The sequence below is a fragment of the Staurois parvus genome, unplaced genomic scaffold (genome assembly GCF_062004578.1).
Source record: "Staurois parvus isolate SC_StPar_1 unplaced genomic scaffold, SC_StPar_1.0 ptg000106l, whole genome shotgun sequence".
Classification (NCBI taxonomy): domain Eukaryota; kingdom Metazoa; phylum Chordata; class Amphibia; order Anura; family Ranidae; genus Staurois; species Staurois parvus.
This window is the reverse complement of record NW_028317902.1, coordinates 2941776-2957256: the sequence shown is the minus strand read 5'-3', so window position 1 is coordinate 2957256 and position 15481 is coordinate 2941776. Positions and strand designations below refer to the sequence as shown.

At 45.6% G+C, this 15481-nt stretch overlaps 1 protein-coding gene across 1 annotated transcript in view; it reads left to right on the top strand.

Annotated features, from left to right (window-relative positions):
- QSOX1 (quiescin sulfhydryl oxidase 1) overlaps positions 1-15481 on the top strand; it is a 99570-nt gene that overhangs the window by 69795 nt on the left and 14294 nt on the right. The window contains exons 4-8 of the mRNA XM_089671484.1: positions 689-785; positions 1731-1821; positions 6936-7081; positions 10953-11081; positions 14593-14722. Of these exons, the coding sequence (XP_089527610.1) occupies positions 689-785; positions 1731-1821; positions 6936-7081; positions 10953-11081; positions 14593-14722 (593 nt within the window). The remainder of the gene's footprint in view (positions 1-688; positions 786-1730; positions 1822-6935; positions 7082-10952; positions 11082-14592; positions 14723-15481) is intronic.

The following is a 15481-nucleotide window of genomic DNA, read 5'->3' as shown; positions in this document are numbered from 1 at the left end:
TCCTCTGTTAGAGAAATGGATGCAGATATTGCTGAATTCCCAATGACCACAGGGGTTCCTCTGTTAGAGAAATGAGGGCAGATATTGCTGAATTCCCAATGACCACAGGGGTTCCTCTGTTAGAGAAATGAGGGCAGATATTGCTGAATTCCCAAAGACCACAGGGGTTCCTCTGTGTTGAAAAGGTTGGAAAGGCTGCTTTGGGCACTAAAAGCACATGTTGACACAGTTAACTTCATGCAGTTCATATTTTCTGTAGCACACTACCATGCAGAGAAAGATTGGGGTGGACTTGACTGACTTCCACAAAAGCCGTTGCTGGCTGTGTTGTGCTGCTGTAAAGCGCTTGGATGTGAACAAGTGGAGTTGCTTCTGTAAAGCCATTTAGTAAGAACTCCTTAAATTACAAGTGACAAGTGAATACAAATTTGGTAAGAAGCCAGTTCAGACTTCTCATAAACACTTGGCACTGGAATCACAGCTATTTTCTGAAACTCAGCAAAATGATTTATATTCCTTCTAAAATGCTACAAAATATTTGTACTAGTAATTATTAAACACATATCTATTCTAAAGATCTAGTCTTATTTAATACTGCTTATTCTGTAGGGCTTGGGGGGGGGGGGGGCAGGAAAATGCCAAATGTTATGTAGACAACTGTTTTACTGTTTGCACCATATTTCTGCAGCTCGGGATTCGGAATCCATAAAAAAATTCATCATTGACAGATTGGAAGCAAGGAAGGAGTCTCCACCCCCTGCATGTCCACCACTAGAACCAATCAGGTACGCCTAAGGAATGGGAACAAACTTAAAGTAAACCTGTCATTAGAGAAATGGATGCAGCCATTGCTGAATTCCTTCTGAAAGTACTAAATGTCCTTATTTTCCTGGCTGCAGCATTGGTAGCATGATCTTCAGTTAAAGTATATATAAACCCTAGCTGAATGGCATTCAGATGATTTACTTAAGGCAAATAGGCTGTGCACTTTGTAAGTGCAGTTGCAGTCTGCGAGGGCATTTGCTCCAGAGCTTAGTAAATGAGGGGAAGCCCTCCTGACTTCCATCACCCAATCATATGCAGGCAAAAATTATATTTTTTTTTATTTTCATTGCATGTGATTCTTTGCAAAATGAAGCTTTCATCTCAATTACTAAGCTCTGGAGCAACTGTTTTTGCAGAGCTCAACTGCACTTGTAAAGTGCATAGTCTATTTGCCTTTTTAATATATTTCATATGTTCCTTAATAATAAACTGCTTTTTACCTTCTTTCTTCCTTTGTGGCATCCCATTCCTGTTGATCTTCTGCAACCTCTTGCTGTCTACATACATATACTCCACTGATGGCTACATGACATTTCTTAGGTCAGGTTTTTTGATGGTGACAACATTGGACCATAGTTGTGTCATTTGTGCACATGTAGTTTCCATCAGAAGCCAGTGTGACAGGGTGACAACGCAGGAACACAATGAGGAGACCGCGTGTTGTCAGTCTGTCTATAACAGTCTATAACCTGAGCAAGGACCTTCATGGCAGGATCACCAAGTATTACTGCTGCAGATATAAAAAATATTGAAAACTGCTTTTGAAATGACAGTAACATGTTACACCTTACATGAGATATCAGTTATTGGGATTACATCTATTGTAAACATTTTATTCAACATTTTTAAATGGTGATGAATTGATTAGATGACACTGATATGATCGATAACATTGTCTCTTCCAGTGCCGCTGAGATTGATCAATTTTTCCAGAACAATGATGAGACCTATCTAGTTTTGATATTTGAACTTCCTGAAATGTATATGGCAAGAGAGGTAAGAATGAAGTGTTAAGGTGAACTTGTCATTAACCAGTCACACCCGATCCACAGCATGCACATACAGACTTACCTCTTGATGTTATAAAGTATTTTCAGTGTGATGTTAAAGCATGTATTTATGGAAATAGTGACCTCCAGGTAAGTCAATGAGTCGGCTACTGCTTCCCTTCTAAAAGTTACCTACCACCACTGCTGACATTTACCCCATTAAATCTTGCTTGACGCTGTGGTGTTTAGTGCTTGGTGGCCATGTCTGACTCCTGCAGACCACCCTGCAAATGGAAGGTTTAACAGGTTATATTGAGAAGAATGGCTGAAATTATTATTATTATACAGTATTTATATAGCGCCAAAGGGTATGCTCAGCGCTGTACAGTAGCAAGGGGGACATAACATGAGACAAGACAGTAACAGTACAATACACGAGGGGTTCGAGGGCCCTGCTCTTTCGAGCTTACAATCTAGGAGGGAGGGGAAGGTGGTACAGGAGGAAATGGCTGTGGGGAATGGAATGGTGGGTGGAATGAAGGAGGTTGGTTGTGAGGTGAGGTCCGGTGTTAGGAGAGGTTGGGGTAGGCTTCCCTGAAGAGGAGGGTTTTCAGGGTGCGCCTGAAGGTGAGGAGGGTAGGTGACATTCTGATGGATTGGAGTAGGGAGTTCCAGAGGATGGGGGAAGTCCTAGAGAAGTCCTGCAATCGGGCGTGGGAGGAGGAGACCAGGGAGCTAGAGAGCAGGAGGTCCTGTGAGAAGCGGAGGGCACGGGTAGGGTAGTATCTGGGTATCAGGTCAGTTATGTAGTTCGGGGCGGCATTGTGAATGGCAAATCACACTTTGGGGGATAAAGATAGGGATGTTCAGGACAAAGAAATACATTCCCTTTAATTCCACTGCAGCAGCTGCTTATACTTACCTTCTCTTTGCTCCCCTGCTGCTCCATCCATCCAGGGAAACAAGATGACATATTTGAACTTCTAGGTATGGGGAACCATGTGATATGTAATGATCAGCGATTGGCTGATGAAACACCCAGTGCTGTCACATGGGATCAAGGAAAGAGCCATCAGCCCTGTGTAAGCACTAAGTTGCAAATTAGAGTTTAGATAGAGCTTACTTTCCTCGCTCCTACAGATGAATGGAGCATTGGGGAAGCAAAGAAAAAAGAAGTACAATCAGCTGATTGGGCTGCTATTAAAGTGAATATGTTATTTTCTCTGCATAGGCAAATACAGGTTTATTTTATGCCCTAGCCCACTTAAAGTACTATCTCCCTCCCAGAAACAGGAGCACTTTGACATGCAGCAGTTCACTAATATAAAATTAATAACAATGTTAGGTTTGTCAATGTCCAGATAGTTATCTCCGAATTTACATTTCTCTATGCTATGAAATTGGAAATGTAAATAGAAGATATCGTTGCTGCTGATTTTAATACTGATTAAAACAGGATGTAGTGAAATGCAGCTTGGTACAGATGCAAGAACAAACTGACTGCCCTCTAATGCTAGCCTTAAAGCAGAACTCCAAGAACAAAAAAAACTTTTAAATATATTCCCCAAGAGCCACGGAAGACATAAATCAACTTTTTGTGCACAGAATACCTTTACAAACCCAGATATTACATTGTAAATGTAATGCTAACATCATTATATTTTTGCATATAGCTGTGTAGAGAACAGAGTTGTAGGAGGTACCCAGCAGATCCATCCACCAGGGCCAGATCTAGCCTGTCTAATGTAGGTATGCAGTAAAAAAATACCAGGTGGGCAGAGGATAAGGTCATCAGTTTTTAGGGCAGTGAACAAAGGCCATTAACTTATAGGACAGTGTACAGGGGTCTGCAGAGCAAAGAACGGGTCAGCAGAGAGGAGGACAAGAGTTACTGCTGGCAGGGCAGAAGATAGGAGTCACTGTTGGCAAGGCAAGGGGTAGGAATCACTGCTGGCAAGGCAAAGGACAAGAGTTGCTGCTGGCAGGGAAGACGAGAGTAGTCACTTCTAGGAAAACTCAGCAGAGGACAAGGGTCACTGCTTGGAAAACTCAGCAGAGGACAGGGGTCACTGCTAGGAAAACTCAGCACAGAACAGGGTCACTGCTAGGAAAACTCAGCACAGGACAGGGGTCACTGCTAGGAAAACTCAGCACAGGACAGGGGTCACTGCTAGGAAAACTCAGCAGAGGACAGGGGTCACTGCTAGGAAAACTCAGCAGAGGATAGGGGTCACTGCTAGGAAAACTCAGCAGAGGACAGGGGTCACTGCTAGGAAAACTCAGCAGAGGATAGGGGTCACTGCTAGGAAAACTCAGCACAAGACAGGGGTCACTGCTAGGAAAACTCAGCAGAGGACAGGGGTCACTGCTAGGAAAACTCAGCAGAGGATAGGGGTCACTGCTAGGAAAACTCAGCACAGGACAGGGGTCACTGCTAGGAAAACTCAGCACAGGACAGGGGTCACTGCTAGGAAAACTCAGCAGAGGACAGGGGTCACTGCTAGGAAAACTCAGCAGAGGATAGGGGTCACTGCTAGGAAAACTCAGCAGAGGACAGGGGTCACTGCTAGGAAAACTCAGCACAAGACAGGGGTCACTGCTAGGAAAACTCAGCAGAGGACAGGGGTCACTGCTAGGAAAACTCAGCAGAGGACAGGGGTCACTGCTAGGAAAACTCAGCAGAGGACAGGGGTCACTGCTAGGAAAACTCAGCAGAGGACAGGGGTCACTGCTGGCAGGGCACTTAGTACAGCCTGGGCACAGGCAGAAAATAATCTCCTTGCCACACACTACACATAGCTGAGATTGGATTCCCTTACACACAGCCATGATCTGCACAGTGTGTAGCTGGCTACTGCAGCTGTGCTACTATTCTGACTAGGGAATTTCCCAGGTCAGAACTGTGATACACACTTTTGCAGATTGTGGTTGTGTGTAAGGGAACCTGATCCCAGCTATGTGCTGTGTGGATTGCAGAAGCTCTGCTGCCTTTGCACAGGCTGAGTGCAGTTCAGAAATAGGAGGAGTTCAGCATAGTTACCAACATTTTAAAGACATTTTCAGGTTCACTTTTTTTTGCCGTTGCGTCCAGAAAGCAATTGTAGATGGAGAATGTACGTTCATTAGGGATGGGGCATTCATTTAAAACAGTCATGGTTTTGAAAGCAGCATATCATTAACTTAATGCCATACTTTAATCAAACATATGTAAGAGAGCTGTGGTTATGCTAGTGCAGTATAGTGACAGGCTAGAGCAGTATAATGGCATGCTGGGGCAGCACAGTGGCAATATAGTGGCTGGCTGGGGCAGTATAGTGGCGGGCTGGATCAGTATAAAGGCAGTAGGACAATATAGTGGCAGGTTGTGGCAGTATGGCGGCAGGTTAGGACAGTATATTTGCAGGTAAAAGTAATATAGTGGCAGGTTAGAGCAGTATAGTGGCAGGCTGGAGCAGTACAGTAGTAGGTTAGAGCAGTATTGTAGCAGGCTGGGCCAGTACAGTGGCAGTATAGTGGCAGGCTGGGCCAGTATAGTGGCAGGCTGGGGCAGCACAGTGGCAGTATAGCGGCAGCCTAAAGCAGTATAGTGGCAGGCTAGGGCAGTATAGTGGCAGGCTAGGGCAGTATAGTGGCAGGATGGGGCAGTATAGTGGCAGGATGGGGCAGTATAGTGGCAGGCTAGGGCAGTATAGTGGCAGGCTAGGGCAGTATAGTGGCAGGATGGGGCAGTATAGTGGCAGGATGGGGCAGTATAGTGGCAGGCTAGTGCAGTACAGTGGCAGTATAGTGGCAGGCTGGGGCAGTAAAGTGGCAGGCTAGGGCAGTACAGTGGCAGGATGGGGCAGTATAGTGGCAGGCTGGGGCAGTATAGTGGCAGGCTGGAGCAGTACAGTGGTAGGTTAGAGCAGTATTGTAGCAGGCTGGGCCAGTACAGTGGCAGTATAGTGGCAGGCTGGGGCAGCACAGTGGCAGTATAGCGGAAGCCTAAAGCAGTATAGTGGCAGGCTGGGGCAGTATAGTGGCAGGATGGGGCAGTATAGTGGCAGGCTAGTGCAGTACAGTGGCAGTATAGTGGCAGGCTGGGGCAGTATAGTGGCAGGCTAGGGCAGTACAGTGGCAGGATGGGGCAGTATAGTGGCAGGCTAGGGCAGTACAGTGGCAGGATGGGGCAGTATAGTGGCAGGCTAGGGCAGTACAGTGGCAGGATGGGGCAGTATAGCGGCAGCCTAAAGCAGTATAGTGGCAGGCTAGGGCAGAATAGTGGCAGGATGGGGCAGTATAGTGGCAGGCTAGTGCAGTACAGTGGCAGGCTAGGGCAGTACAGTGGCAGTATAGTGGCAGGATGAGGCAGTATAGTGGCAGGCTAGGGCAGTACAGTGGCAGGCTGGGGCAGTATAGTGGCAGGCTAGGGCAGTACAGTGGCAGGATGGGGCAGTATAGTGGCAGGCTAGGGCAGTACAGTGGCAGGATGGGGCAGTATAGTGGCAGGCTGGGGCAGCACAGTGGCAGTATAGCGGTAGCCTATAGTGCCATCCACTACTATAGACTTGGGTGCAAACAAACTACAGAAGGGTGGGGACAAGACCAGTGACCCCGAAGAAGGAGAGGGAGCAGCAGTGGTTGGTCTTGCGGGAAGCTCCGGCACAGAGGAAACATTTAACACTGGATTATTGCACAGAACTGGAGGAAATACACAAAACACACTAAGATTCAGCTAAGAATACATTGTGTGATGGTTGTGTTTGGACAATATTTGCTCATTTTGGAATTCAGCTTTAAAGCTGCTAATATACATGATATTTCAGACCTGGCTGATTGATGATCCAATGTCTATAGGATCAGGCAATTAAAAATACCCTCCTATAGCATCTGCCCTCCACCCTTGTCTCTGGTGTGGCTTAGCCATGCCAAACTTTTTTCAGTAGTGGTGCTTCTGCCAGACTTATCGGAGGTAATAGGTCCATACTTGTATGCCTTTCTGCTTATCTGCATTCCTTCAGAAGCTTGATAATCTGGTTTAATAGTTAGAATACTTCCAAATATTTGGCCTTTGTATAGCAATACTGTGCCTGCTGGAGAAACCCATGGTGTGTCTGAGCACTGTAATATTTCTTTTCCCAGGTTGCTATGGATATGGTGCAGTATGATGGTGTGTCAGTCCGGAGGATACTCAATAAACAGGAGGATCTGGTCACAAAATTCAGTGTGTCATCGTTCCCAACTGGATTTTTGCTTAGTAGAAATGGATCAATCAGTAGAATCAAATTGTAAGTATCTAGGTTCCTGATTCAATACTTCTTATGTCACTGGAGGCTCAATTACATTTTCTTTGACTTCAACACACATTAAAACACCTACCATTTCAACATGCTTTTTTTGTATGTGTTTTTGATGTTTCAGTGATGCTTTGATGCAGAACCCCAGCTCATTAGTACCCCTGTTTTGCAGATCCCCAGCTCATTAGTACCCCTGTTCAGCAGATCCCCAGCTCACCAGTACCCTCATTCAGTAGATCCCTAGCTTCTTAATACTCTCATTCAGCAGATCCCCTGCTCAGTAGTACCCCCAGCTCTGCTGATGCCCCATTCAGTAGTACCCCCCGCTTTGCTGATCCCCCACTCATTAGTAACCCACAGCTCTGCTGATCCTCTGGTTTGCTGATCCTGCTATCTCTCTGGTTCCTGCTTACCTACCACCATATTGCACCCATGCTGCACCACGTATGGCATTGCTAGTCTCTCCTGCTCTGGTCCCCCAGCTCTGCTGATGCTCTGCCGCTCTGTCCTCTCTCTCCGGTCTGCACTCACCTTTCGCTATATTGTTCCCTTGTTGCACACCATGTGTGCCATCTGCTAGTTGTTCTGCTCCGGTCCGGACCCAGCTCCCCTGCCTGCTGCTTCTCACTGCACACCAGATGTGACGTCTGCACCAGACACTTCCAGAAAATATACACATGAACTGCAAGTGACTGCTGATGACGTCTTTCCAGTTCGCTTGTTGGTTTCCCAGAGCATCCAGAGATAGCTCATATCTGAAATACCTCCAAAACGAAGTGAAGCTAACGCTAATCAAAGCCTCTGAAAATCTGCAAGTGCGGCTAGTGAGATTTGTCATGAACTTTTATGGAGGCTTTGGAGACGCTATGTAGCACCAAGAGTGCGAAATGGGATATCATTTTTGAAACAAACGCAACGTGTAAACAGGACAGTAAGCTTCCCATTTTATTTAGTGACAGGTGCTTTGGTTGCCATTCAGAGTGCTTTAAAAAGGTGTGTCCAATGCCACATTTTGAAGCAAGTGTAACAAACCCTAAAGGAAAATCAAGTATGGAGAAAATAATGGTGTGGCTCACAGTAAACAATCAGGAAGTCATTTTTTCAAACCTAAGACTGGAAAAATTACAGCTGGAACCCTTTGTTCTAGTTATTACAGGTTAATTGTTTGTCAGTCTACAGTAGAAGAGTGCAGAGAGAGAAACATTCATCAATACAGAGCTAACTGTCACTTTGCAATCCTTTTGTCAATTCCCCCATCTAGTGGCCATACTTAGTATTGCATAGTCATATCATAGTTACAGCATGTTCTAAGACAGGGGTACTGAATTAAAATTCACGGAGGCAGGGGTGTATTTACCACAAGGAAAACAAGGCATTTGCCTAGGGCAGCATCTTTCAGGGGGCAGCAGCATTTTTCAGGGAGGGCAGCGATGCCCCCCTAAACAAGAGATGGAAGAAGAGACACACGCAGCATGGGAACCAGGTGGGATCTGAGAGAGGCTGCGGGCAGCTTGATGGTGTATGCAGAGCCTGACTCTTGTTCCCGGGGATGTCAGGAGCTTGCAAAGGTGAGTGTTTTCTTTCTGGGGTGGGGTTGCCAGTGTATGGGGGGCAGTGGTAGTGCAAGACTCTCTCAGATGGGGGCGGGGGGGGGGGGTTGTTGGTCAGTGTCAGGGTCTCTCCATGGGGGGAGTGAATTTTTGTGTTGCCTAGGGCAGCATGAAACCTAAATACACCACTGCACGGAGGACCAGTTGGTAACATTTCCTTTCTGCAGAGGTCTGAATCTAATTTCTCTTCTATTACTCAGGTCCTTCATATCACAGCCCCTAATTAATGTCCTCAGTCCCCCCTTTCCCATCACAGCACCCTGTACATTACAACTCCCTTTCACATCAGAGCTCCCCCAACATTATAGCCCCTCTTACATCACAGCCTTCCTTCACATCATAGTCCCCTTTGCAGTCACAACCCCCCACATCACAGTTCCCCCCTCCTGACATCACAGACCATTCATATCACAGCTCCGTCCTCTCCCATCACAGTTCCCCCCATATCACAGCTCTCCTTCTCACATCACAGCCTCCCAATGTCACAGCTCTCCTTCTCACATCACACCCCACAGTATTACAGCTCCCCCCTCTCACATCACAACTTCCCCCTAGCACAGCCCCCCATTTCACAGCTCTCCTTCTCACTTCACAGCCCCCCATGTTATAGCTCTCCTTCTCACATCACACCCCCCCAGTATTACAGCTGCCCCCTCTCACATCACAACTCTCCCATATTACAGCTCCTCCCTCTCACAGCCTCCCGCTCTCTCACTTCACAGCCCCCCATATCACAGCTTCCCCCTCTCATTTCACAGCCCCCCAAATCACAGCTCCCACCTCTAACAGCCCTCCATATCACAGCTTCCCCCTCTCACAGCCCCCCATTTCACAGCCTCCCACATCAATGCTCCCCCCACATCACAGCTCACCCATATCACAGCTCCCTCCTCTCTCTGCCCCCTATATCACAGATTCCCCCTCTGACATCACAGCCCCCTCCCCCCCCCATAATCTTCCCCCTACCTTAACTCAGCATTCTGGAGGACAGGAGGAATGGCTGGGTGGACTCCTGTTCTGTATGTACTCGCCTGCTGCCGCTGCTGTTGCAGTCACAGCAGGGAAGAGGGCAGGAGGAATAGAGAGAAGGACTCCTATGCTGGATGTACCGGCTTACTGTCGCTGAACTCAGAGCAGGGAGGTGGGTGGGAGGCACAGAAGGTCTCCACTGAGGGTGTGAGCTGCCTAACTCTTCTTGTTAAAAAGCGAGTGACCCACTTGTTAATATGAAAGGTTGGCTCCCCGCTCGCCCTGTAGACCTGCAGTGTCTCCTGCTCTCCTCCCTGCTCAGAGTTCAGTGGCAGCAACGGCAAGCCAGTACATTTAGAAGAGAGTCCTTCCATTCCTCCTGCCCTCTTCCCTGCTGTGACTTCAACAACAGCGGTGACATCAGCAGCAGCAGGCAAGTGCATACAGAACAGGAGTCCACCCTGCCATTCCTCCCGATTTCTAACAGCTGTAGTGGAGGAAGGAGAGGTGCCCACTCAGGCTGCTAAGTGTAGTGGCTGCTGTCCGGACATGACTGTCGCTTGGTCCATATTTGGACCGCGGTCCACCATTTAGTGACGCCTGTGCTAAAACCTTAAAGTAGAACTAAAAACAAAACCTTGTTTTTTTTATATTGGATAGAGTAAGGAAGGGTTGTAACCCCTGTGGCCCATTAGGGAAAATTTCCTTTACTTCCTGTCCCATAGCCAAAACAGGAAGTAAGAGAAAATCCCTCTAAAGTGAGGGAATCCCTGGTGGTCACCAGTGTCACCAAAACTAGTGTCCCCACTGGAAGATATCCCCGTTATTTCTGTTTTGAGGGCAACCCAAGAATTTAGGATTTTCATTTACTTTCACTTACAATGATAATGGTAAACAGGACCAATAAAGAGGGTGAATCTCCCTAATGGGGACACAAACAGCAACATAAGCGTGACAGGTGTTCTAATCTCCACTCTATTCAAAATTAAAAAATACATTTTGCTTTTAGTTCTACTTTATTTATGTAGCTTTTCTGTTGCTTTTTTTTTTTTTTTTGCTTTAGTAGCATAGAATTAACCATGTGCTGAAAATAATGCAATTGTCAAAAGCAGATCCATTTCTTCCCATTGATTTATTAACATTTCCTGTATAGCTTAGCCCTAATATGTGCATCTGCAAAATTACTGTTTATAAAAAATGTATGCAACATATCAGAAATAGGTTTCCTGGTACACAAGTGCAGAAAACAAAAAATGTAACATCTATTGTTTTATTTCTCATAGGGCAAAGGAGGGTCGAAATGAGTACACCAGATTCATTCGTTCTCTGCCAGGGGTGAGGAAACTGAACCTTAATCTTATTGGATGGAAAGGGGTTGAGGAGAAGAATGTGACATTGAGACCTGCAAATAGGTACTTGGTTAAAGCCCAACTCCAGGCTTTTTTTATTTTATTTTAATTACACTTTTGGAGAAAAGAATAAAAGAAATAGCTCTGGTTGCAATACTTGCCTCCTTTCTGGCGCAGTGCCTGCAGTATTTGCTTTCTGCCATAAGAGGTCCTCATTGTTCTGGATTGAGGAGTTAGGCCTTGGTCACACAGCAAAAATGGGGGTGCAGTGAGAATCCAGCAGATTCCTGTGGCTGGATGTACAGGTGCTTGTCAGGGCCATGGATAAGGGGGTACTATCAGTCCTCCTCCAGGCCAGCAGGGGGACCCAGGCAGCTGGGTGAATTGGATGTGGGCAGGGAGGGTGATTGGCACAAGGGGGGCAGTTACTGGATATGGCTCTCTGCAGCAGGTGAAACCTGGCTTCTTCTCTTCTCCCTCTTTCTGGCTTTCAGCTGCTGCAGAGAGAGTGATACAGGGGTCGATTGCAGTAATTGCCCCCTCCTTGTGCACCATACGTTTCCCCATGCTGTGTGCCCCCACTGCTCCCATTGTGCTACTGACTTCCCTCTTCTTCTTTCCATCGGCAGTAGCAAGCACACATTTGCATCCTGCAGGATGGAGGGTAAGAGAAGGGTCCAGTAAATATGTCACATTTACCAGCCTCTTCCTTTCCTTAATGAACACAATAAGTGATCAGTACTGATCACTCACGGTGTTCGTTCATAACGGAAGCATAGTAAACTGTGTTTTGGGGGGAAAACCTGTCAGATTGGCTGTAAGGGGCGCCGTGGTTTCTAATAGCAGCGCTGGTGCTTGTAGACACTTGTAGGCTGCCTATACAAAGCAATGACAGGCTGACAGTAGTCGCAGTTGTTCTCCAGTGTTGGAATTAACAGAGCAATTACCTGCAGCTATGGACAGATGATCATCTTGCAGCTAACACTGGAGGAAAGCTGCAGCCACTGTCAGCCTGTCATTGCATTCCATACCACCCTGCATGCACAGTGTATTGATGCATAGAGAGGTAGGTTACAGGAAGCATAGGGTTCTCTTCAGGTCCTCTCTTGGAAGTGGCTGGTTTTTGCTGATGCAGAGTGGTGTTAACATGATGGTGCAAGCACCGGGTTCTGCATCATCACCACCCATTGCCGGGAGAAAGAAAACCCTGCACTTAATGTGACCAGCCTAAAAACATCATAGAAACATGGGCAGCACAGTGTCTAAATGGCTAGCACTTCCGCCTGGCAGTTCGAATCCCAGCCACAGCACCACCTGCATGGAGTTTGCATGGTCTCCCTGTGCCTGCATGGGTTTCTTCTGGGTACTCCGGTTTCCTCCCACACTCCAAAGACATGCTGGTAGGTTAATTGGATCCTGTCCAAATTGGCTCTAGTATGTGTATGTATGAATGTAAGTTAGGGACCTTAGATTATACGCCCCTTGAGGGTTAGGGACTGAATGTAGAACATATATATGTGTGTGTGTAAAACTTGACAATTTTGACAGCTTTATTAACCACTTCCAGTCCGGACACTTTTAACCCCTTCCTGCCCAGGCCAATTTTCAGTTTTCAGTGCTATCACACTTTGAATGACAATTGTGCGGTCATGCAACACTGTACCCATATGAATTTTTTAGCATTTTTTTTGAGACAGATAAAGCTTTATTTTGGTGGTATTTATTCACCACTGGGATTTTTATTTTTTTTGCTATGTAAATTAAAAAGTCCAAAAATTTTGAAAAAAAGTGTTTTTCTTATAACATTTTGCAAATAAATAGTATTTCATCATAAATCTTGCCCAAAATTTATTCCGTTATATTTGTAGTAAAAAAAAAAATAACCCAAATTAGTTTATAACCAAAAATTATAATTTTTAAACATTTTGTTTTGCGTTTTTTAAAAAATATTTTATATTATTTTTTATTTATTTATTTATTTATTTTTTTACATACTGTCACCCTAGCAGTACAGTGTCACCATGGTGACACTGTACTACTTGTGGGGGGTGATGAAGATTTTTTTTTTTACACTGATTGCTTTTACACCCATAAAGGCTGTAAAAGCAATAATTTCTCCTTCTCTCTGTTTGCATTCTTGCAGCCATTGAGAACTACTGAGTGAGCTGTGATTGGTCACAGCTTGTCACATGGTACAAGGCTGTTGTGAATAACCTTGTACCATGTGACCTCTGTGATCATTCACAGATTTCACACGTAGTAAGCAATGATGTCACAAGTGACATCTTGCTTACTACTCTGCATGTGATCACTGATTGGCAAATCAGTGATCACATGATCGGGAACTCATACAGAGGTCCCGTCCGATGATCACGGTGCTGCGTGCTCCCAGGGAGCGCGCACAAGCAGGGTGCAGGGAAGCCGTTTATAAACGGCCACCCGACCCTGCACTGCTCCAGTCTGGCCGTTTATATACAACGGCCGGATGGGAGGTGTTAATTAAGTACCTGAAATAAATGATAAATAAAGAATAGAAATATACTAAAAAAAAAAAATAAATTGTAAAAACATACGCATGGGGGCCTTAAGAGGTGAGGGTGCCCCTAGAACAGTGGTACTCAACCTTCCTAATGCCGCGGCCCTTTAATACAGTTCCTCATGTTGTGGTGACCCCCCCAACCATAAAATTATTTATCCAGTAATTATAATTCATGAGTGTCGTTTTACCTCCAATATTGCTGCTTTCAACACAGTAGCTGCTTTTAACAGAGTAGCTGCTTTCAACACAGCAGCTGCTTTCTACACAGTAGCTGCTCTTTACACATCGGAAGTATGTGTTTTCTGATGGTCCTAGGCGACCCCTGTGAAAGGGTTGTTCGACCCCCCAAGGGGGTCACAACCCACAGGTTGAGAACTACTGCCCTAGAAGGACATTCAGGGCAAAGTAACAGGTTGACTTTAGTGCAGGGACGGTAAGGTGCATGTACTTATCCACATATTTGCCACCATGTTCCCTTGCTGGGCACCACGGCAAAAGACCTGTGTAAGTTCCAGCCACTGAACAGAACCCACACAAGGCTAAGGACCCTTTACCCCCCATATTACATTGCTCAGACACACTGGGCTCTGCTTGATGTGGAGGCAGGAGAGAAAGTCGCATGCACCTTTATAACCAGAACTGACCCATTTGTCTCCTGCTGCAGTGTGGCTTTTGATTAAAGATGCCAATACTGTGAAGTTATAGAAGAACTTTCATGGGGAAAATACATAGACTGCAAATTCTGACCTTTTTCTGAAAACACTAATTGCCTGGTTGTCATACCAGGTGCCTAGAATCAATACTTTTTGAGCTATTTTCCTGGAATAAATATAGGGATTACACATGATTGGTTTCACACCTGTTCTGGGTCAGTGACACAGATAGTACTCAGGCCAGAGGCAACCAGGCAACTAGCATTTTCAGAAGGAGGTCTATGTATATATCCTGAAAGATAACTTTTAAAATCACATTTCTTATTTCTTAATTTCATTAGTACAATTTTCCTTTATTCAGCAAGTTCTTTTTACTTTTTAGTTCCAAGATCTACATGGCTGACCTGGAGTCTTGTCTCCATTATGCTTTGAGAGTTGAGATTGCTCGTTATACCACATTGGAGGGGGAGCGTCTGAAAGCTCTTCGTGGCTTTGTCAATGTACTAGCAAAGGTAAGTGGGAGCTAAGTGCACTTCAAAAGCAAGAGCAGGAATATTGTGTCTGGAAAACAATTACAGAATAGGCACAGCCATTGTATGTGTCTTAGATTGTAAGCTCCCAGGATCAGGCCCTCCTAACTCTCATGTATTAAACTTCTCCAGCACTTCCCCCATCCTCTGGAACTCTCTACCCCAATTTATCAGACTATCGCCTACTCTACTCACTTTTAGGCGATCTCTGAAAACCTATCTCTTCAGGGAAGCCTATCCTGCCCTCAGCTAATAATGGAATCTTCTATTCCTCCTACCAGTTCATCCCAGTCTTGTATTGAACTGTATTGTTGCTGTATTGTCTCCCTTTATATTGTAAAGCTCTGAGGAAAATGTTGGCGCTATATAAATCCTGTATAATAATAATAATGATTGTATGTAGATGTACACCTATTAATGTGACACCAATGATGGGGCACTATTCCTCTCACTGACACCAACGATAGGACACTATTCCTTCCAGTGACACCAAGGATGTCACACTATTCCTTCCAGTGACACCAATGATGGGGCACTATTCCTTCCAGTGACACCAAGGATGTCACATTATTCCTTCCAGTGACACCAATGATGGGGCATTATTCCTTCCACTGACACCAATGACAGGTCACTACTTCTTCCATTGACATCACCGATGGGGCACTATTCCTTCCTCTGACACCAACGATGGGGCACTATTCTTCCCACTGACACCAATGATGGGGCACTATTCCTCCCACT